Source organism: Dendrobates tinctorius, unplaced genomic scaffold, assembly GCF_039654945.1.
Source record: "Dendrobates tinctorius isolate UK_male_01 unplaced genomic scaffold, ASM3965494v1 ptg000251l, whole genome shotgun sequence".
Classification (NCBI taxonomy): domain Eukaryota; kingdom Metazoa; phylum Chordata; class Amphibia; order Anura; family Dendrobatidae; genus Dendrobates; species Dendrobates tinctorius.
Window position 1 is genome coordinate 1,371,194 of NW_027361918.1, and position 24,945 is coordinate 1,396,138.

At 45.5% G+C, this 24,945-nt stretch overlaps 1 protein-coding gene across 3 annotated transcripts in view; it reads right to left on the reverse strand.

Moving 5' to 3' along the window:
• LOC141065324 (uncharacterized) overlaps positions 1-24,945 on the reverse strand; it is a 242,747-nt gene that overhangs the window by 145,205 nt on the left and 72,597 nt on the right. The window contains exons 4-7 of one of the 3 annotated variants that reach the window (XM_073557752.1): positions 7,634-7,825; positions 7,370-7,534; positions 4,489-4,612; positions 2,107-3,963 (exon numbers count right to left, since the gene is read on the reverse strand). In XM_073557752.1, the coding sequence (XP_073413853.1) occupies positions 2,399-3,963; positions 4,489-4,612; positions 7,370-7,534; positions 7,634-7,825 (2,046 nt within the window). In that variant the 3' untranslated portion in view covers positions 2,107-2,398. Of the gene's footprint in view, positions 1-2,106; positions 3,964-4,488; positions 4,613-7,369; positions 7,826-24,945 lie in introns of those variants that run through there. The other 2 variants (XM_073557750.1, XM_073557749.1) reach the window with 2 other exon arrangements.

The window sequence follows — 24,945 nt, forward strand, 5'->3', positions numbered from 1 at the left end:
TCTAAGGCCTCTATATACGGCAGACTCTAAGGCCTCTATATACGGCAGACTCTAAGGCCTCTATATACGGCAGACTCTAAGGCCTCTATATACAGCAGACTCTAAGGCCTCTATATACAGCAGACTCTAAGGCCTCTATATACAGCAGACTCTAAGGCCTCTATATACAGCAGACTCTAAGGACTCTATATACAGCAGACTCTAAGGCCTCTATATACAGCAGACTCTAAGGCCTCCATATACAGCAGACTCTAAGGCCTCTATATACAGCAGACTCTAAGGCCTCTATATACAGCAGACTCTAAGGCCTCTATATACAGCAGACTCTAAGGCCTCTATATACAGCAGACTCTAAGGCCTCTACATACAGCAGACTCTAAGGCCTCTACATACAGCAGACTCTAAGGCCTCTATATACGGCAGACTCTAAGGCCTCTATATACGGCAGACTCTAAGGACTCTATATACGGCAGACTCTAAGGACTCTATATACGGCAGACTCTAAGGACTCTATATACGGCAGACTCTAAGGACTCTATCTCTATATACAGCAGACTCTAAGGCCGCTATATACAGCAGACTCTAAGGACTCTATATACGGCAGACTCTAAGGCCGCTATATACAGCAGACTCTAAGGCCTATATATACAGCAGACTCTAAGGCCTCTATATACGGCAGACTCTAAGGCCTCTATATACGGCAGACTCTAAGGCCTCTATATACGGCAGACTCTAAGGCCTCTATATACGGCAGACTCTAAGGCCTCTATATACGGCAGACTCTAAGGCCTCTATATACGGCAGACTCTAAGGCCTCTATATACGGCAGACTCTAAGGCCTCTATATACGGCAGACTCTAAGGCCGCTATATACAGCAGACTCTAAGGCCGCTATATACAGCAGACTCTAAGGCCTATATATACGGCAGACTCTAAGGCCTCTATATACGGCAGACTCTAAGGCCTCTATATACGGCAGACTCTAAGGCCTCTATATACGGCAGACTCTAAGGCCTCTATATACGGCAGACTCTAAGGCCTCTATATACGGCAGACTCTAAGGCCTCTATATACGGCAGACTCTAAGGCCTCTATATACGGCAGACTCTAAGGCCTCTATATACGGCAGACTCTAAGGCCTCTATATACGGCAGACTCTAAGGCCTCTATATACGGCAGACTCTAAGGCCTTTATATACGGCAGACTCTAAGGCCTCTATATACGGCAGACTCTAAGGCCTCTATATACGGCAGACTCTAAGGCCTCTATATACGGCAGACTCTAAGGCCTCTATATACAGCAGACTCTAAGGCCTCTATATACAGCAGACTCTAAGGCCTCTATATACAGCAGACTCTAAGGTCACTATATGGCTGTGAATTGCCACGGCAATCAGGACCACACAATCATGATCTCAGGGTGCAGATGGGAATAAAGAAGGAGAAGCCACACTCTTTTAAATATTTATATGATGTAGACACTACTGACAGCAGCATCTAAAAGGTTAAACAGATATGGACGGTGACAACACAGATCGTGGCTGATGCCGCAAGTTGTCAGCTATAGTGGACAGCCGACAGCTGCTGGATTGTCACCTGTATTGAGATGCTATTCTCTTATATCTCAGGTCAGTTAAAAGATGTATTAACGGTCATTAAGGGGTTAAATTAAAAAGACTCACACTCACCTCTTGTGCCGGTGCCATTTCAGCGCTGTCTGCACTCGCTCTCCCCGGAGCTGACGTGAAGTTGTTACGTCACATGAGCCCTGCGCGCAATCAGCGCCGGCGTCACTCTCCTCGCCTTCAGACATATAAGTAATTAACAGGAAGCCAGCGCTGGTCGCTCCCTGTCTATTAGGCTGGGTCCATATTGCGTTTTTGGGCTGTGTTTAACGCATCCGTTACTTAGCGGCATTAACGCACCCATAGACTGCAATAGATGAGCGCATCGCTAACACATGCCATAATCGGCATGCGCTAGCGATGTGCCGTCATTCTGTGACGGACCCTCGGACGCGGTCTGTAGCGTCCGAGGGTCCGTCACAGCTAGCGCAGATGAACCATCTGCACTAGCAGGATCGCATAATGCGATCGCGGCAGGGAGTAGCGTTAACGCATTCGGCCAACGCTATGCGTTGAACGAACTGCTATAATGCAGTATGAACCTGGCCTTAATTTCTTATGTGCCTGAATGCGGGGAACAGTGAAGCTGGCGCTGATTGAGCGCAGGGCTCATGTGATGTAACAGCCTCAAGTCAGTTTCAGGAGAGCGAGTGCTGACAGCGCTGAAATAGCACGGGCACAGGAGGTGAGTATAAGTGTTTTTGAAACAAAAAAGTGGTATATTCTTTGTAAAACTGCAAAAAAAAGTTGTAGATATCTAACAATGTTTCATATTAAACAGTTCCCCCCTGTGTGTGACTTCTCTGATGACTATGAAGTTTGTCTTGGCTAATAAAGCTTTTTCCACATTCTGAGCATGAGTACGGCTTCTCTACTGTGTAACTTCTCTGATGTTTCACCTGAAATGATTCCTTTAAAGAAACATTTTCTACGCTCCGAACATGAATCTTCTTATGTCTGAGAAGACTTGATTCATATATAAAAGAGATCCCACATTCGCTACATGTAACTGGATTCTCTCCAGTGTGATCTCTTTGATGATCACTTAGCAGAGCTTCAGTATTAACACACTTTCCACATTCTGAACATGAATACGTTTTTTTTTCTGTGTGAACACTCTTATGCTTATTAAAAGCTGATCCATATAGAAAACATTTTCCACATTCTGAACATGAATACGGTTTTTCTCCTGCGTGCATTTTCACATGATTCATAAGATTTGATTTACTTATAAAGGATTTTCCACATTCTGAACATGTATACGCATTTCCTGTATGAATTCTCTCATGTGCAGTAAGACTTGGTTTATATTTAAAAACTTTATGACATATTGAACATGAATACGGCTTCTCTCCTGTGTGAGTTCTCTGATGTGTAATATGACTTGATTTATGAGTAAAACATTTACCACATTCTGAACATGTATATGGCTTCGCTCCTGTGTGAATTCTCTCATGTGTAACAAGATTAGATTTAACTATAAAACGTTTTCCACATTCTGAACATGAATACGGCTTTTCTTCTGTGTGCATTTTCACATGATTCATCAGATTTGATTTAGTCATAAAGAATTTTCCACATTCTAAACAAGTATATGCATTTCCTGTGTGAATTCTCTCATGTGCAGTAAGACTTTTTTTATGTTTAAAAACTTTATGACATTTTGAACATGAATACGGCTTCTCTCCTGTGTGAGTTCTCTGATGTTTAATAAGACTTGATTTTAAAGTAAAACATTTTCCACATTCTGAACATGAATACGGCTTCTCTCCTGTGTGAGTTTTCTGATGTGTAATAAGACTTGATTTTTCGTTAAAACATTTTCCACATTCTGAACATGAATACGGCTTCTCTCCTGTGTGACTTCTCTCATGTCTAGCAAGTTTTGCTTTACTTTCAAAACATTTTCCACATTCTGAACAGGACAAAGATCTTTTTCTTGTCTGAATTCTCTCATGTTTAAGAAGGTTAGTTTTTTGGAAAAAACATTTATCACATTCTGAACATGAACATGGCATCTTAATTTTGTGACCTTTCTCATGTGAATGATTTGATTTCTTTATAAAACACTTCCCACATTCTGAACATGAATACGGCTTCTCTCCTGTATGTATTCTCTGATGTCTAGTAAGATGATATTTGTCTGAAAAGCATTTCTTACATTCTGAACATGAATACGGCTTCTCTCTTGTGTGACTTCTCCTGTGTCTACAAAAATGTTTTCGATGTACATTAAGGGTAATGAGGTTTTCTCCTGAGGACTGACACATGATATCTTCTTTGACATTATATTCTAGCGATAACATCACGTTTCCTCCAGAACGATAACTTGCATTATCTGTTATAAATAAAAATAAATATCATTTTTTAAAATCACAATTTTAAATGTAAAGGCCCATCCATGTCCCACCTCTGATCCAGGATGGGGAATCTAAAAGAAATATTCTGGCATTCAAAGCATATCCCCCAATCACCAGGGGAACAGAAGGTGCAGAATATGGGATCCTCCTATGGTTCTTGCTTCCCCAGTAACTGAGAAATGCTCATCAATCATCAGGGGTAGCACAAAGGAGACCCCTGGACCTCCAGACCACGTCCCGGAGCAAACCTGCTCCTCTTCCATAATTCTGAAGGCAAAGATTTCTGCTCCCATCTTAGGACTGAGGCAGTCATCCTTGTAATGTAAGGATAATGTAAAAACTACACATCAGAGCACATTCACACAAAGAACAAAATAACAAATATACTAACTGGAAATTACAGACACGAGTATGTAAAGCCTGGGACAGTAGTGAGGCTGTATTATATCTGCCAGTCCGACCACAGAAACGGCCACAAAGGAATGACCGAGGTCTCCTCTTACCTGGTGACACAAGAAGCCGGTGCTCCTCCACCACAACGTCCTTATACTGATCCCAGTGTCCTTCTACATAATCCCACTCCTCCATGGAGAAATAGAGAGCGACGTCCTGACACCGGAGAGGAACCTGACAACCAAGGAGACCGACATTACCCAGAATCCTCCAGTGTATACTGTATAATCTCCCAGCAGTCTCCTCTCATCACCCAGAATCCTCCAGTGCATACTGTATAATCTCCCAGCAGTCTCCTCTCATCACCCAGAATCCCTCAGTGTATACTTTATAATCTCCCAGCAGTCTCCTCTCCTCTCATCACCCAGAATCCTCCAGTGTACACTGTATAATCTCCCAGCAATCTCCTCTCATCACCCAGAATCCTCCAGTGTATACTGTATAATCTCCCAGCAGTCTCCTCTCATCACCCCGAATCCTCCAGTGTATACTATATAATCTCCCAGCAGTCTCCTCTCCTCTCATCACCCAGAATCCTCCAGTGTATACTGTATAATCTCCCAGCAGTCTCCTCTCATCACCCAGAATCCTCCAGTGTATACTGTATAATCTCCCAGCAGTCTCCTCTCATCACCCAGAATCCTCCAGTGTATACTGTATAATCTCCCAGCAGTCTCCTCTCATCACCCAGAATCCTCCAGTGTATACTGTATAATCTCCCAGCAGTCTCCTCTCATCACCCAGAATCCTCCTGTGTATACTGTATAATCTCCCAGCAGTCTCCTCTCCTCACCCAGAATCCTCCAGTGTATACTGTATAATCTCCCAGCAGTCTCCTCTCATCACCCAGAATCCCCCAGTGTATACTGTATAATCTCCCAGCAGTCTCCTCCCATCACTCAGAATCCTACAGTGTATACTGTATAATCTCCCAGCAGTCTCCTCTCATCACCCAGAATCCTCCATTGTATACTGTATAATCTCCCAGCAGTCTCCTCTCATCACCCAGAATCCTCCAGTGTACACTGTATAATCTCCCAGCAGTCTCCTCTCATCACCCAGAATCCTTCAGTGTATACTGTATAATCTCCCAGCAGTCTCCTCTCATCACCCAGAATCATCCAGTATACACTGTATAATCTGCCAGCAGTCTCCTCTCATCACCCAGAATCCTCCAGTGTATACTGTATAATCTCCCAGCAGTCTCCTCTCATCCCCCAGAATCCTCCAGTGTATACTGCATAATCTCCCAGCAGTCTCCTCTCATCACCCAGAATCCTTCAGTGTATACTGTATAATCTCCCAGCAGTCTCCTCTCATCACCCAGAATCATCCAGTATACACTGTATAATCTCCCAGCAGTCTCCTCTCATCACCCAGAATCCTCCAGTGTATACTGTATAATCTCCCAGCAGTCTCCTCTCATCACCCAGAATCCTCCAGTGTATACTGTATAATCTCCCAACAGTCTCCTCATCACCCAGAATCCTCCAGTGTATACTGTATAATCTCCCAGCAGTCTCCTCTCATCACCCAGAATCCTTCAGTGTATACTGTATAATCTCCCAGCAGTCTCCTCTCATCACCCAGAATCATCCAGTATACACTGTATAATCTCCCAGCAGTCTCCTCTCATCACCCAGAATCCTCCAGTGTATACTGTATAATCTCCCAGCAGTCTCCTCTCATCACCCAGAATCCTCCAGTGTATACTGTATAATCTCCCAGCAGTCTCCTCTCATCACCCAGAATCCTCCAGTGTACACTGTATAATCTCCCAACAGTCTCATCACCCAGAATCCTCCAGTGTATACTGTATAATCTCCCAGCAGTCTCCTCCCATCACTCAGAATCCTCCAGTGTATACTGTATAATCTCCCAGCAGTCTCCTCTCATCACCCAGAATCCTCCAGTGTATACTGTATAATCTCCCAGCAGTCTCCTCTCATCACTCAGAATCCTCCAGTGTATACTGTATAATCTCCCAGCAGTTTCCTCTCCTCACCCAGAATCCTCCAGTATACACTGTATAATCTGCCAGCAGTCTCCTCCCATCACTCAGAATCCTCCAGTGTATACTGTATAATCTGCCAGCAGTCTCCTCTCATCACCCAGAATCCTCCAGTGTATACTGTATAATCTCCCAGCAGTCTCCTCTCATCACCCAGAATCCTCCAGTGTATACTGTATAATCTCCCAGCAGTCTCCTCTCATCACCCAGAATCCTCCAGTGTATACTGTATAATCTCCCAGCAGTCTCCTCTCATCACTCAGAATCCTCCAGTGTATACTGTATAATCTCCCAGCAGTCTCCTCTCATCACCCAGAATCCTCCAGTGTATACTGTATAATCTCCCAGCAGTCTCCTCTCATCACTCAGAATCCTCCAGTGTATACTGTATAATCTCCCAGCAGTCTCCTCTCATCACCCAGAATCCTCCAGTGCATACTGTATAATCTCCCAGCAGTCTCCTCTCATCACCCAGAATCCTCCAGTGTATACTGTATAATCTCCCAGCAGTCTCCTTTCCTCACCCAGAATCCTCCAGTGTACACTGTATAATCTCCCAGCAGTCTCCACTCATCACTCAGAATCCTCCAGTGTATACTGTATAATCTCCCAGCAGTCTCCTTTCCTCACCCAGAATCCTCCAGTGTATACTGTATAATCTCCCAGCAGTCTCCTCTCATCACCCAGAATCCTCCAGTGTATACTGTATAATCTCCCAGCAGTCTCCTCTCATCACCCAGAATCCTCCAGTGTATACTGTATAATCTCCCAGCAGTCTCCTCTCCTCTCCCAGAATCCTCCAGTGTATACTGTATAATCTCCCAGCAGTCTCTTCTCTTCTCCCAGAATCCCCCAGTGCAGTCTCCCAGCAGTCACCTCTCATCTCCCAGAATCCCCCAGTGCAGTCTCCCAGCAGTCACCTCTCCGGTCAGCAGCTCGGTGATCTTGTTGGCCAGGTCTAGGACCTTCTTCTCTGGTGTCGGGCAGTGCAGGGGTTCTGTGATGGGGCTCTGGATCTTGCTCCGCCCTCCGGACATACAGGGAGTCACACGGTCCCCAGACGTCTTCTTCACCACCGTGTGCTCCTGTGTACAGTGACAGACGCCGATCACCACAGATTCTATCCATCTTTTCAGTCCTGTTCTATTAATAGAGATCAGAGTGATCTCATGGGAGACTCTCACCTTTCCCTTTAACAAGTCGATTATCTCCAGGGCGAGGAGTAACACTCTTGCCGTCATGTTGCTTTTGTCCTGGTCGATCCTCGTTGGGTCATTTTTCCTCCTGACGTCCTGGTCCTGATCCTTCTGTCCTTCCATGTACTCCCACTCCTCCATGGAGAAATAGACAGCGGCATCCTGACACCTGACACGAACCTGACAGACAGACAGTTAGCTGCAGAAATCATTGTTCAGGAACGAGTCCTCGTGATTTCAGCTCTGCAGGCCGCTAGTTTGGATGTAAAATGAAACAATTGAGATGAAACTGAAGAAGCGGAGATTGTCAGGGTTAACCCCTTCACCCCCAGCCTGTTTTCACCTTCATGACTAGACTATATTTTACAATTCTGACCCCTGTCCCTATGAGGTAATAACTCTGGAGCTTCCATGGATTCCAGTGATTCTGACATTGTTTCCCTGTGACATATTGTACTTAATGATAGCGATAAGATTTGTCCGATATGATTTGTGTTTATTTATGAAATATTGGAAATTTGGTGAAAATGTAGCAATTTTCAAACTTTTAATTTTTATGCCCTTAAACCATATAACATTATCACACAACCTAGTCACTAAATCACATTTCCCACAGGTCTACTTTACATAAGGAAAATTTTTGAAACATAATTATTTTTGTTAGGAAGATATAAGGGTTAAAAGTTGACCAGCAATTTCTCCAACAACATTTACAAAACCATTTTTTTATATTGATCACATTTGAAGTAACTTTGGGGGCTATATTACAGTAAATACCCACAAGTGACACCACTGTAAAAACCGCACCCCTCAAAAGCGCATTCAAGTATGTTAACCCTTCAGGTGCTTCACAGTAGATAAAGCAAAGTGGAAGGAATAAAAATTAACATTTTACTTTTTTTTCACAAAAATATTACTTTAGCACCAATTTATTTTATTTTCACAATTGCAGCATGGTCCACATAATTTGTTGTGCAATTTCTCCTGAGTACGCTGACAGCCCATAAGTGGAGAAAAGTTACTGTTTGGGTGCACAGCAGAGCATGGAAAGGGAAGGAGCGCCGTTTGACTTTTTGAACGCAAAACTGGAATTGAGAGAAGATGCCATGTCGTGTTTGGAGAGCCCCTGAGGAGCCTAAACAGTGGAAATCCCCCACAAGTGACCCCATTTTGCAAACAGAACCCCTCAAGGAATTTATCTAGATGTGGAGTGAGAAGCTTAAATTCACAAGTCCTTTATAAAAAATTCACAATTTTATTTTATCCCCAAATTTTACATTTTCACAAGGGTAACAGTAGAAAATGGACCCCAAAATTTGTTGTGCAATTTCTCGCATACCCCAATACCCCATGTGTGGGGGAAATCTACCGATTGGGCAAAGCATGTTTAGGAAATGAAGGAGTGACAATTAGGAACCCGGACTTTGATGGAATGGTCTGTGGATGTCATGTCACATTTGGAGAGCCTCTGATGTGCCTAAACTGTGGAAACTCCCCACAAATGACATCATTTTGGAAATTAGACCCCTCAAGAAATTTATCTAAATGTGTGGTGAGCACAGAATTTTATAATGTTGAACTGTGAAAATGAAAAAATAGAATTAGATTTACCGGTAATTCGGTTTCTAGGAACCTTCCACGACGGTATACGGAGGTTGCCTCTTTGCCCTGATGAGGGACAGGAAACACAGAGAGGTTAAAAGGCCCTCCCACCTGCCAGTGACTTATAACTGAAATCATAGCACTGGTTTGCCTTCCGATTCCCAGATTTTTATCCAGGAGTATAGGGTGGGAATTAGTGCCGTCGTGGAAGGTTCCTAGAAACCGAATTACCGGTAAGTCTAATTCTATTTTATCTAGTCACATTCCACAACGATATACGGAGGAATACCAACTAATTTGGCACTAGGGAGGGACAACGGCCTGGAGAACTTTTCGGCCGAGGACTAGATCCCTATTGGATGATACGTCCAGTCTATAATGCTTTGAGAAGGTATGCAGTGAGGACCACGTTGCTGCTCTGCAGATCTGCTCTGGAGATGCACCTGCTTTTTCTGCCCAGGAGACTGAAGGGAACCTGGTTGAATAGGCTTTGATCCCCACTGGGGGAGGCATATTTTGAGTGATATATGCTTACACTATAGCTTTTTTATCCAATTGGCTATAGTGCTCTTTGCCACCTTTTTCCACTTGTTTTAGACTGAGGAATGGACAAACAGATTCTGGTCGACTCTGCAAGGACAGGTTTGGTCCAAGTAATGGAGAACAATGCACCAAACATCCAGAGTATGAACTTTTCCTCTTTTGAATTTGCTGGATTTTGGCAAAATGATGGTAAGACAATTTCCTGGAAACGGTGGAACTCAGAGACTACCTTCAGAAGGAAGGAAAGGAAGGATCGAGCCAAAGGACTATTGAGTCATCTCTAACCAGCAAATAAGGCTCCCTTATTGATAGGGCTTGTAATTCGCTTACTCTCCTACCTGTGGTTATAGCTACCAAGAATACTGTTTTGTATGCCAGGTTTTGAGGAGAGCAGGAGGATAAAGGCTCAAAGGGTGGACCTGTTAGCCCCTGGAGCACCAAGTTCCAGATCCCATGGAGGAACTATCATTTGTTTCTTAGGATTTATTCTAAAGGCCGAAACCATGAATCTCTTGATCCAGCGATGTCCTGCCAGATCCTGGTCAAAAACAGAGCTGAGAACTGAGACCTGGACCTTCAGTGGTCGTAAATGGCTGCACATCCAGTTGGAAGAATGTCTCAAGTGGGGTACCACAGGGCTCTGTCCTGGGCCCTGTATTGTTCAACATCTTTATCAACGATTTAGATGAAGGAATTGAAGGTAAACTGATTAAATTTGCTGATGACACAAAGTTAGGAGGGATAGCTAATACTAGAGAAGAGAGAGAGAGGATTCAAAAAGATTTAAATAAACTGGAGAAGTGGGCAGTAACTAACAGAATGGTTTTTAACAGGGAGAAATGCAAAGTACTACATCTGGGCAATAAAAATGAAAAAAGCATATATAGAATGGGAGGAATAGGGCTAAGTGACAGCACATGTGAAAAAGACTTGGGTATACTAATAGATCACAGACTGAATATGAGTCAACAGTGTGATGCAGCAGCAAAAAAGGCAAATGCAGTTCTAGGATGTATTAACAGAAGCATACAGTCTAGATCACGTGAAGTCATTATTTCCCTCTACTCCTCTTTGGTCAGACCTCATCTGGAATATTGTGTCCAGTTTTGGGCACCACATTTTAAAAAAGACATCAACAAACTGGAGCAAGTTCAGAAAAGAGCGACCAGAATGGTGACCGGTCTGCAAACCCTGTCTTATGAGGAAAGGTTGCAGGATTTGGGAATGTTTAGTTTGCAAAAGAGAAGACTGAGAGGAGACTTAATTGCTGTCTACAAATATCTAAAGGGCTGTCACATTGTAGAAGGATCAACTTTATTCTCATTTGCACAAGGAAAGACTAGAAGCAATGGGATGAAACTGAATGGGAGGAGACACAGATTAGATATTAGAAAAAACTTTTTGACAGTTAGAGTGATCAATGAGTGGAACAGGCTGCCACGAGAAGTGGTGAGTTCTCCTTCAATGGAAGTCTTCAAACAGAGGCTGGACAGACATCTGACTGGGATGATTTAGCGAATCCTGCTTTGAGCAGGGGGTTGGACCAGATGGCCCAGGAGGTCCCTTCCAACTCTACGATTCTATGATTCTATGATTCAGGGTGCTAGGTCTAAGGCCAATCTCTAAGCCCCTTTGTAAAAAAATCTAGGATTTGTGACATATTTGGCCTGAGCGGATCTGTTAAGTCAGGTAGACAAAATGATGAAAACTTTTCCCAGATTTTATTGTAGATAGCGTTGGTTACCAGCTTCCTAGATTTTTGTAGGGTAGCAATTACCGGATCTGACAACCCTTTGGATCTCAGTACCTGGGCCTCAGTAACCATGCCACTAGATTCCACTTCTGAGAGTTTGTGTGAAGAATAGGCCCCTGCAAGAGGAGGTCGTCTTCTGGTGGTAAGAGAACCGGGCCATCTACCTGCATCAAGTTGAACCAACTTCTTTTTGGCCAGAACGGGGCTACCAAGATAGTCGGGGTCCAGTGTTCTCGTGTCTTCCTTAGGACTTTTGCCAGGGCTGGAATTGGTGGGAAGGCATAGGCCAGGTGGAAGTCCCAATTCAGGGCAAGGGCATCCACTCCCCTGGAATTGTCCCTGGGGTTTAAGGAGAAAAAGCTTTGACCTGCGCGTTTTGGTGAGACGCAAAAAGGTCGATTTTCGGTAGGCCCCACCGGTCTACCAGCAATCTGAAGCTTCTGCTGTTTAGACTCCATTCCCCAGTGTGGATATCTTGGCGACTTAAAAAGTCTGCCTGTATGTTGGAGGTGACTTTTAGATGGATCGCCGTCAGGGACAACAGGTGTTTTTCGGCCCAACAGAATATTCGAGTGGAGATCCTTTTCAGGTTGCTGAATTTTGTACTGCCCTGGTGCTTGATGTGAGCAACTGTGGTCATGTTGTCCAAATATATTCGGATGTGATGTCCAGTAATCTGGTGGCCAGCCGCCAGAAGGGCTTCCTCCACAGCTTTCAGCTCCCTGAAATTGGACTATTTTCCGCTCGTTGCCTGATCCCAGAGCCCCTGGAACGGAATATGATTTATCATCGCCCCCCCAGCCCCTTCTGCTGGCATCTGATGTGACTGTAGTCAGCGGGACCTGGTTCCAACTTACGCCTCTGCAGAGGTTTCTGGGGTTATCCACCAAGCTAAGGAGGCTCTCACTCGACCCGGCGTGTGCACTTTCCTGCTCCAAGTACCGGGGTGACCTTTCCAGTTTTCTAAGATGTGGGTCTGAAGGGTTCTGGAGTGGGCTTGAGCCCAGGCTACCGACTGTATAGACGCTGTCATAGAGCCCAAGACTAACAAGCCTTCCAGGAGCGTAGGGGATCTCATGTTCCTGAACTTCTTGACCTTTGACACTACGTTTAGACCGTGGTCGTCTGGAAGGAAGGACATTTGTTTTGCAGAGGCCAAAAGAACCCCCAAAACTTCCTGGTCTTGGAGGGCCGCAGCTGAGATTTTTTCAAATTTGGGATCCATCCCAGAGAACTCAACGTATCCAGAGTCTTTGATACCTGGGCTTCCAGGGTTGTCTCGGTGGAAGCTACTATCAGTAGGTCGTCCAGGTAAGGCACTATACAGACGCCCTGACTCCGGATGAATGACACCGCTTCTGCCATTACCTTGGAGAAAACTTTTGGCGCAAAGGAGATGCCAAATGGAAGGACGTAGAACTGATAGTGCTCCACCTGACGACTCCCCTGTACCGCAAACCTCAGATACTTCCTGTGATTCTGGTGGAATATGAAAACAGGCGTCCTTTAAGTCGATGGTTGACATAAGGAAGTGTGGCCCGATCAGGGGGATGGCCGACCTTACGGATTCCATCTTGAACTTCCGGTATTTTATGTGCCGGTTCAGTCCCTTTAAATTTATGATAATACGGGCCTCGCCTGATGGCTTGGTTACCAGAAATAACCGAGAGTAATGACCCTGACGTCACTCTGATTCCGGGACTGGGGAGATTGCGTTTGATCCCACAAGGCCTCTGAGACCTAATCGCAGTGTTGTCTGATCTTTTGGGGTCGGAAGCCAAGTGACTTTTAGACCCTGTGGAGGGGAGGAGATGAACTCTATCAATAGGCCCTCCCTGATGATATTGAGGACCCAGTGAGAACTTGTGATGTTCTCCCACTGATGTATATATCTTGAGACAGTCTCCCCCCCACCGGGTCAAGTCATTGCTTCTCTGGTTGGGCCTGCTGCTGCTGTGGGACGAGAATATTTTTTCCCCTACCCTTTGCGTCGCTCCATCTCCCTGTTTTGCCTTTGCCTCTTGTTTGGGAGGTTTGAGTCTGTGGGGCACGAAAAAGCAGTTTTTTGAAAGGCTTTTGTTCTGGGAGAGCTTTTTTCTTGTCGGTGGCTTTCTCTAAGATTTCGTCTAAGGCCGGTCCGAAGACATATTCCCCCTTAAAGGGTATGGCACATAGTCTGGCCTTGGAGGTGATGTCACCGCTCCACATCTTGAGCCAGAGCGCTCTTCTGGCTGAGTTGTATTGTACCAGAGATCTAGCGGCCACCCTAATGGATTCCATGGAGGCATCCGCTAAAAACCCAGTAGCTTTATGCAGGATGGGCAGGAAGTCTAATAACTCACCCCTGGGGGTACCATGAGATATATGGTTTTCTAGTTCCTCAAGCCAACGAAACAGAGCTCTAGCAACGCAGGTGGAGGCGATGTAAGCCTTTAAAGTGGACATAGATGTCTCCCAAGATTTCTTTAGGAGACTCTCTATTTTTCTGTCCATTGGGTCCTTCAATTGTGAAGAATCTTCAAACGGGAGCGCAGTTCTTTTTGCGACTCTTGCCACCTGAACGTCAACTTTGGGAACGTCCAACTTCACAGAATCGCCTTCCAGGGGAAACCTATGTTTCATTTCTGAGGGAGTGCTGAGGTGTTTTTCCGGCAGTTCCCACTCATGCAAAATCATGTCCAATATGTTGGCATGCACCGGGAACCCTATGCGTTTTTCTGTTTTAAGCCTGTCAAACATTTGATCCTGAATGGACTGAGGCTCTGGTTCCTCTTCTAACCCCATGGTGGTGCCTACCGCAGATACCAGCTCCTCAATATAGTCAGAGGATCTCAGAGGCCCTGGGCGATAAGGGTTCCTCCCATTTCCCAGAGGACGATGTATAAGACAGGTCAGACTCATAATCTTCAACCTGTATTTTCCTTTTCTTTACTGGAGAATGGGTTGGTGGTGGTGGCGGAGGAGTAAAAGCCGCTAGGGAAGACTGCACCTCTTGTCTGACCAGGGAGCGAATTTCATCTAAAAGGGACGGCTGCTCCGCTTTAACTACTTTGTCGGTGCAAGACCGGCAAAGTTTTTTATCCCATAATGAGGGCATTTTAATGTTACAGATTGGGAACTATTTCCTAGTTGCGGCATTGAGGGTAGAATTTTCTCCCTAAAACAAGTTGGAGAGAAAAGTCAGGACACAGGGGGGGCCCCCTAATGACATCACCACCCCACGGACCCCTTCCCTGCAAACACTCACTGTAGCAGGATCAGCGCTGGGCTCTGCAGACGCAGGGCATGAAGTGCTATCCATGTTGAGGGATCTGTCTTACCTCCATGTAGCCTTCAGCAGGATTTTTATGCTCCTTGGAGCTAGCACCTGCCTTCCAGCGTTGCGGTTCTCCTCCCCTCCCCCTACTGGGTCCATGTGCCGGCGTTAGGAGTGGGCACCATGCGCGGTGTGGGGACGGCCATTAACCGGAAGTCAGCATCCTCCCTGGAGCACCAATACCGGAAGTGACGCGAGCAATCCACCGACGTCACTTCCGGGACACCCGGACACCGCGCTGGAGGGGGAGAAGACCGGGGAGCTCCAGGAGGCCCCAGTCAGGGATCCCTGACCTGCTTTACCCTAGTGGGGGCACAGGAAGGCCAGAGAGGGGTCCCGAGGTCACCCAAGGGGACGACTGGAGCAGCGTCGAGGAGGAGGCGAAACGCGACCACCAACTGCCCGGCATTTCTGACACAGGTAACCACTGTTCCACGCTACTGCAGTTGCTGGCCACCACAGTATGCGGACCTCTCCTTGCCCCATGGGGGACAGGAAAGACACTGGCAGGTGGGAGGGCCTTTTAACCTCTCTGTTTCCTGTCCCCCATCAGGGCAAAGAGGCAACCTCTGCATACCGTTGTGGAAGGTGACTAGAGAAAAAATAAATCTCCACAAAATTATGCTTTAGTTTTTTCATTTTCACAAGGATAGCAGGAAAAAATGGACCCCAAAATTTGTTGTGCAATTTCTCCTGAGTATGCCGATACTTATATGTGGTTGAAAACTACTTTTGAAGCAAAGTGCAAAGCTAAGAAAGGAAGGAGCGCCATATTGGAGTTCAGATTGTGCTTGATTGGTTTTAAGGTGCCAAGTCACATTGACAGAGCCCCGGAGGCGCCAGAACAGCAGAACCGCCCATAAGTGACCCCATTTTACAAACTACACCTCAATGAATTCATCTAAAGGTGCAGTGATCATATTGACACCGCGGGTATGTCACAGAATTTTATTCCACTGGGTAATGAAGAAAAAATAATTACGTTTTAATTTCAAAATTAAATTTAGCCCCAGATTTTACATGTTCACACAGGTAAATGGGCAAAAATGGCACTAAAATTTGTCCCAAAATTTCTGCTGAACGAAGAAATACCCCATATCTGGCTATACAGTACCGATTAGCCATATGGCGAGACTCTGGAGGGACAAACTGCTATTTGCCTCCTGGACACCAGATTTTCCTAGAATAGTCTGCGCACTTCGTATACAGAGCCCCTAGATGCTAGAAGAGCAGAATCTTCTCAAGTGACCCCATTTTGGAAATTATACAACTTTAGGAATTTACCTACTGATGTAGTATATAGCAGCAAATGAGATAAAATATAACTTTTAATACAACAAATTAAAAGTACCAAAAAATAATAATGCCACCCACAAGTGAATTTAGAATGAGATGCAAAATAAATGGGTGATCCTCAAAGGATAATTGCAAGCACCCAAACGCATCACATAGGGATATAGAATGTAACTGATAAATCAGAAAACAATCTATATAATGGATACAGCATAAATAAAAAATTAGCACAATGCTATAGCCAATTGCACATGTACAGTCATGGCCAAAAGTTTAGAGAATGACACAAATATTAATTTTTACAAAGTCTACTGCTTCATTTTTTCTAATGGCAATTTGCATATACTCCAGAATGTTATAAAGAGTGATCAGCTTAACAGCAATTACTTGCAAAGTCAATATTTGCCTAGAAAATTAACATTATCCCCCAAAACACATTTCAACATCATTGCAGCCCTGCCTTAAAAGGACCAGCTAACATCGTTTCAGTGATTGCTCCATTAACACAGGTGTGGGTGTTGATGAGGACAGGGCTGGAGATCAATCTGTAATGATTAAGTAAGAATGACACCACTGGACACTTTAAAAGGAGGCTGGTGCTTGGCATCATTGTTTCTCTTCTGTTAACCATGGTTATCTCTAAAGAAACACTTGCAGTCATCATTGCACTGCACAAAAATGGCCTAAGGCCTCTTTCACACATCAGTTTTTTGCCGTCAGGCGCGATCCGGCTTTTTTTTGTAAAACCGGATCCGGCCAAATGCAATGCCGGATCCAGTTTTTCCCCATTGACTTGCATTAGCGCCAGATCGCGCCGGATGGCCATGCGTTTCATCCGTTTTTTGCCGGATCCAGCTACTTGTCTCATTCCGGCGTCTGGAAAAAACGGCTACTGTAACGTTTTTTGTCTCCGGCGAAAAAGCCGGAAGTGCCGGATCCGACGCTTCCGGCTTTTTGCCACAATGAAAGTCTATGGGCGCCGGAATGCGCCGGATCCAGAAAAAGACGGATCCAGCCACGGATCCGTTTTTTTAAGTCTGCGCATGCTCAGATCCAATTGGCCAGCCCCCAGGAAACAGATATAACCTGCTAGACGGATCCGGCAGAAAAACGGATCCGTTTCTACAGTTCTCCAAAATTTATGCCGGATCCGTTTTTTCTAAAAATAGCCGGATCCTGCATGACGGCAAAAAACTGATGTGTGAAAGTAGCCTAACAGGGAAGAGTATCGCAGCTAGAAAGATTGCACCTCAGTCAACAATCTATCGCATCATCAAGAACTTCAAGGAGAGAGGTTCCCTTGTTGCCAAAAAGGCTCCAGGGCGCCCAAGAAAGACCGTCTATTAAAAGTGTTTCAGCTGCGGGATCGGGCTATCAGTAGTGCAGAGCTTGCTCAGGAATGGCAGCAGGCAGGTGTGAGTGCATCTGCATGCACTGTGAGGCGGAGACTCTTGGAGCAAGGCCTGGTCTCAAGGAGGGCAGCAAAGAAGCCACTTCTCTCCAGAAAAAACATCATGGACAGACTGATATTCTGCAAGAGGTACAGGGAGTGGACTGCTGAGGACTGGGGTAAAGTCATTTTCTCTGATGAATCCCCTTTTCGATTGTTTGGGACATCTGGCAAACGGCTTATTCGGAGAAGACCAGGTGAGCGCTACCACCAGTCTTGTCTCATGCCAACTGTCAAGCATCCTGAAACCATTCATGTGTGGGGTGGCTTCTCAGCCAAGGGAATGGGCTCTCTCTCAGTCTTGCCTAAAAACACAGCCATGAATAAAGAATGGTACCAGAATGTCCTCCAAGAGCAACTTCTCCCAACCGTCCAAGAGCAGTTTGGCGATCAACAATGCCTTTTTCAACATGATGGAGCACCTTGCCATAAAGCAAAGGTGATAACTAAATGGCTCAGGGAACAAAACATAGAGATTTTGGGACCATGGCCTGGAAACTCCCCAGATCTTAATCCCATTGAGAACTTGTGGTCAATCATCAAGAGACGGGTGGACAAACAAAAACCTTCAAATTCAGACAAAATAAAAGCATTGATTTTGCAAGAATGGACTGCTATCAGTCAGGATTTGATCCAGAAGTTGATTGAGAGCATGCCAGGGAGAATTGCTGAGGTCCTGAAGAAGGGTCAACACTGCAAATATTGACTTGCTGCATTAACTCATTCTAAAGGCCCCGTCTCACTAAGCGATCTCGGTAGCGAGATCGCTGCTGAATCACAACTTTTGTGACGTAACAGCGATCTCACCAGTGAGATCGCTGTGTGTGACAGCGATCAGCGAGCGGCCCCCCTGCCGGTATCGCTGATCGCTGGAAGAAACCTCTGGACATTTCTTTGGTCGCTGGTCTCCCACTGGCCAGCACGCATCGTTGTGTGTGACAGGCGGGAGACCAGCGATCAGGTGTAAAAAATAATAAAAATAAAAAATATAGTTATTCTCACCTTCCGACGTCCCGTTCAGCCATCCTGCCTCTCTCCACGCTCCGGTCCCAGTGATCCTTTGCACGAATGACCGCGAGACTTTGTTATCCCTCGAGACCGTGACACCTCGCGGTCATTCTCGCAAAGGATCACTGGGACCGGAGCGTGGAGAGAGGCAGGATGGCTGAACGGGACGTCAGAAGATGAGAATAACTATATTTTTTATTTTGATTCTATTGGGATGGCCAGCGATGCCGGGCGCTCGGCATCGCTGGTGAAGCTGTCTGTGTGACAGCTCACCAGCGATCACATAGCGACTTACTAGCAATCCTGAAACCTTGATATCGGTGTCGGGATCGCTGGTAAGTCGCTTAGTGAGACGGGGCCTTAACTGTCAATATAACCTTTTGTTACTCATAATATGATTGCAATTATATTTCTGTATGTGATAAAAACATCTGACAAACACACATAAAAACCAGAGGGCAGCAGATCATGTGAAGATATAATATTTGTGTCATTCTCTAAACTTTTGGCCATGACTGTATGCACATATCTATTTCATAGGCCAGACCAACAGGTTCACAGCCTTCCATAAACGAGATTTCAAATAAAGGAACAATCTCACCGGTTTATGCAGACGGTCAGGAGTCACCAGGGATATTCTGTATACCTACAGGAAGGTAGCGATGGGAAGACAATACCCTGTCAATTCCCTTACATGCTAACCATTAACTGATCCCAAGGCTCCTGCCCTTACAAGGGCAGTCCACAGCTAGCCCTATATTGCACATGCCCTGCACTTTCCCTATAAGGAGCGTCCCAACGAGTTTCATCCAAAAAACTCTTCAGGGGACTAACTTGTTTAAAGTGCCATAGTGCTATAGCTAAGAGACATACAGTACATCCTCCCGCTCTCTATGCTATCTGCTGTCTGCAGGGAGCGCAAGGAAAAGGGCATATATATATCATTATGTTAATCCACACATATTGCCGCAATTAATTAACGTATATATGTTCAATCATACCTGGCATACCAGTCATCCCCCAATATATGGTTTAACTCGCCCAGGGCGCGCGCCATGATTCGCCAGAATCAAAAAATGGTGAATGTCCCACTTCCGGTGACAAGCCTCATACACGGACGGCACACTTCCGATTCACAAGACACACTCATACTTGGCGTTTCAAACATACCATGTAAGGCGACCTAACTCAAACAGGGAGCGCGCGTCATAATTCGCGCTAGACACCGGCTCAATAAACTCCCTGAAACCGATGTCGCCCCACTTTTGGTGAAAGAAAGATGGTGGTTGCCCCACTTCCGGTGACGTCCAACAGCCAAACGGTACCACACTTCCGGTTAGTGGGGAACACATCCTGCCACACTTCCGAGGATGCGGCGCCCCCCCCCAGCATTACCATCAATGAAAAACATTTCAAAAAAGCGAAAGAGGGACATATGTTATGAATGAGTCACCGTAGGAGGCAAAAACAGAAATACTAGCTAAGTCCAGAAAACCAGAGAAGTTGGCAGCTATCGGATTGCAGACCCCTGAACCTATCAACAACAACTAGCAGTAGCTGTGGGGGGTTCCTACAGTGCCCTAGACCTCTCGATCACAGCCGGAGAACTAAATAGCCTAAAGACAGAAAGGGAAATCTAAACTGCCCCGGAGCAGACCCCAAAGCAATAGGCAGCCCCCAACATATAATGACGGTGAAGCAAGATGAAAAAACACTCACACAGATAGAAAGATAGGCTGAGCAATTGATGGGGCCCAAGCTAACTAAATAGAACAGGATAGAAAAGCTGCTGTCTGCAATCCGCCAAAACCCTATCAAAACAAGAGCCAACAGACTGATAGGGAAAAAAGCCCTGAAGACGCTAGGCCTCAAAAAGACTATATCAGTACTCAGGTATTTTCTGAAGACAGAGCAAAAAGGAATTCAGCTCACCCCAGCAGGGAATGGCAGAAATCCAGAAAAACAAGGCAAAACAAAACAAAAACACAAATGCAAAAAGCAGAGCAGAAAACTTAGCTTTTGAGGAGCATGAATCAGACTGGTCTCCTAGAATCCCTCTAAGAAATCACCAGCAAGGCAGAAGGGCGTCGGCTGCCTTATATCCAGTCAGCAATTCCAGTCACCCAGTCATCATCATCCTGCTCAGGTGCTTGGTAATCAGCCTCACTACCTTCCTTCACCAGAAGAGGGAGTTCATCAGACCTCAATGGTGAAGGAGAAAATTAACTCACAACAGTACCTCCCCCTTGAGGAGGGGTCACCGAACCCTCATCCACGCCACCAGGGCGATCAGGGTGCGCCCGATGAAAGTCACGCACCAATCTTTTGGCATGAATATCAGAGGCAGAGACCCAGGAATTATCCTGCTGACCATAACCTTTCCACTTAACCAAATACTGGAGTCTCCGTCTAGCCAGACGGGAATCCAGTATCTTCTCTACCTCATATTCCATGTTACCTTCAACCAATACAGGGTCCGGAGGTGCCACCCCAGGAACAACTGGTTCAACAAACCTCTTCAACAAGGACTTATGAAACACATTATGGATTTTAAATGTGACAGGAAGAGCCAAACGAAAAGAGACCGGATTAATAATCGCCAAAATCTTGTAAGGTCCAATAAATCTAGGCTTAAACTTAGGAGAAGCCACCTTCATAGCGATATTTTTTTATGATAACCAAACCATATCACCAACCTTAAACTGGGAACCAATGGTCCTATATCGGTTGGAAAACCGCTGGGCCTTTTCCTGGGAGAGAGATAACTTATCCACCACTTCGTCCCAGATCTGGTGCATTCTCTCAACCACAGTGTCAACACCTGGGCAGGCAGAAGGCTCCACCTGCCCTGAAGAAAATCGAGGATGAAACCCAAAGTTACAAAAAAAAGGTGACATGAAAGTGGCAGAACTAGCTTTATTGTTTAAAGCAAATTCGGCCAAGGGCAAAAATGAAACCCAATCATCCTGATCAGTGGAAATAAAACATCTCAAATACGACTCCAAGGTCTGATTTGTTCTCTCAGTCTGCCCATTGGTCTGAGGGTGAAAAGCAGAGGAGAAGGACAACTGAATTCCCAGCTTGGAACAGAAAGTCCTCCAAAATCTAGACACAAACTGAACTCCTCTGTCAGATACAATGTTCTCAGGAATCCCGTGCAAGCGAACCACCTGTTGCAAAAACAGGGGAACCAACTCAGAGGAAGATGGCAACGTAGGGAGTGGTACAAGATGAACCATCTTAGAGAACCTATCACAAATCACCCAAATAACAGTCATTCTCTGAGAGACAGGCATATCAGAGATGAAATCCATTGAAATATGGGTCCATGGCCTCCTGGGGACCGGCAAAGGCATCAACAACCCACTAGAGCGAGAACAAGGTTTAGACCGGGAGCAAGTCCCACAGGACTGCACAAAATTCCTGACATCACGAGACAAGGCGGGCCACCAAAAAGACCGACTCACCAGATCTCTAGTACCAAAAATACCTGGATGACCAGCCAATGCAGAGCAATGAACTTCAGACATCACTCTCTTCTTCCACTGGTCAGGAACATACAACTTTCCACTGGGACAACGCTCAGGTTTGTCCTCCTGGAACTCTTCCAGAGCACGTCTCAAATCGGGCGAGATGGCAGAAAGAACTACCCCTTCGCCTAAGATGGTAGCAGGCTTGGTCACCACAGGAGAATCAGCAAAGAAGCTCCTACAGAGAGCGTCAGCCTTGACATTCTTAGTGCCAGGAAGAAAAGAGACCACAAAATCAAAACGTGTAAAAAACAAGGCCCACCTAGCCTGTCTTGGGTTCAAGCGTTTGGCCGACTCCAGGTAAATCAAATCCTTGTGGTCAGTGAGGGCCACGACTTGATGTTTAGCTCCCTCCAACCAATGTCTCCACTCCTCAAATGCCCATTTCATGGCTAACAGTTCCCGATTCCCCACATCATAGTTACGTTCAGATGGAGAAAACTTTCGGGAAAAGAAAGCACAGGGATTCATTTTAGATGTTACAGGATCCTTTTGGGACAAAACAGCTCCTGCACCAATCTCAGAAGCGTCCACCTCTACCTGGAACGGGAGTGAGACATCAGGTTGCCGCAAAACCGGGGCAGAAGTGAATCTTCGCTTCAGCTCCTGAAAGGAAGAAACAGCCTCCGGACACCAATTCAACAAATCAGCACCCTTCTTAGTCAGATCAGTCAATGGTTTGGCAATACTAGAAAATTTTGCTATAAATTTCCGATAAAAATTAGCAAAACCCAAACACTTCTGGAGGGCCTTCAAAGAAGTGGACTGAACCCAATCATAAATGGCCTGTACCTTGGCCGGGTCCATTTCAATAGTTGACGGAGACAAAATAAATCCCAAAAATGAAATCCTCTGTACCCCAAAAAGGCATTTCGATCCTTTGACATACAGGGAATTCTCCCTCAAGATCCGGAACACAGTCCGAACATGTTCCACATGAGAATCCCAATCCTTGGAGAAAATCAAAATATCATCCAGATAGATAATCAAAAATGTATCCACAAAGTCCCGGAAAATGTCGTTCATGAAGCACTGGAAGACAGAAGGGGCATTAGTGAGCCCAAAAGGCATCACCAGGTACTCAAAATGTCCCTCCGGAGTATTAAACGCCATCTGCCATTCATCTCCATGCTTAATGCGGATAAGATTATACGCCCCCCTGAGGTCAAGCTTGGTAAACCAGCAAGCACCTTTAACTCTGGAGAATAGATCCGAAATCAGGGGTAACGGATACTGATATTTAATAGTAATTTTATTGAGGGCACGATAATCAATACAAGGCCTTAATGAACCATCCTTTTTGGCCACGAAAAAAAACCCGGCACCTAAGGGTGAAGAGGATGGTCTAATATGACCCTTCTCCGACGCCTCCTTAATATAGGATCGCATAGCCTCGTGCTCGGGTACAGATAAATTGAAGAGCCGACCCTTGGGAAATTTACACCCCGGGCTCAGTTCAATTGCACAGTCATAACTCCTATGAGGAGGCAAAGACACAGACTCATTCTCACTAAATACATCATAAAAGTCCGCCAAATAGTCAGGAACATCATGCGACTGAGGAGAGGTGGAAAAAACCGGAGCCTCACTAAGGGCACACCGACAACCCCAACTCACCACAGACACAGATTTCCAATCCAAAACTGGATTATGAATTTGCAACCAGGGAAACCCCAGAACAATGGTATCATGCAAATTATGCAACACCAAAAATCTGCAATTTTCTTAATGGTCTGGGGCGACCCGCATTACCACCTGGGTCCAAAACTGAGGTTTATTTTTCGCCAAAGGAATAGCATCAATCCCCCTCAAAGGGATAGGCGTCCGCAGAGGTGTCATCGGAAATCCACAACGTTTAGCAAAAGCCAAGTCCATTAGGTTCAGGGCTGCTCCCGAAACCACAAAAGCCTTGGCGGAAAATGTGGACAGGGAGCAGATCAGAGTAATTGCCAGAAGAAACTTAGGTTGAACACCACCCACAGAAAACGTGTGTGCAAAACGTTTCTCTTGTTTAGGACAGACAGAAATAATATGCGAGGCATCTCCACAAAAAAAACACTGCTTATTACGCCTTCTGAACTCCTGACGTTGCTCCCTGGACAAAACTCTATCACATTGCATAGGTTCAGACACTTGTTCAACAGGTGGCAACACCTCTCGTGCAGTCCTGCGTTCACGTAAACGCCGATCAACCTGAATGGCTAATGACATAGAATCGTCAAGACCAGAGGGAACAGGAAATCCCACCATAGTATCTTTTACGGCTTCTGACAAACCCTTCCGAAAGAGAGCTGCCAAGGCATTATCATTCCAGGTAGTAAGGACCGCCCACTTTCGGAATTTTTGACAGTACAATTCTGGAGAATCTCGAACCTGGCTCAATGCCAACAGGGCCTTTTCAGCCTAATCAATAGCATTAGGTTCATCATACAACAACCCCAAGGCTTGAAAAAATGCGTTCACATTAGTGAGAAGAGGATCATCTGGTTTCAAAGAAAACGCCCAATCCTGGGGATCGCCACGCAGCAAAGAGATGACAATTTTAACCTGCTGCGCGGAGCTCCCTGATGAGTTAGGCTTTAAGGCAAAAAATAATTTACAATTATTTTTGAAATTCAAAAATTTAGACCGATCCCCAAAAAACACATCAGGAGTATGGCTTTGGTTCAGCGGCATGTGAATGAGCAAGGTAGGCGGAAATTCCCCGCACTTCCGCAGCGAGCTGCTCCACACAATCAGACAATTGTTTTATCTCCATTGAGAGAAAAAAAAATTCCCCCTACGGCCTCAGAGATATAGAGGAAA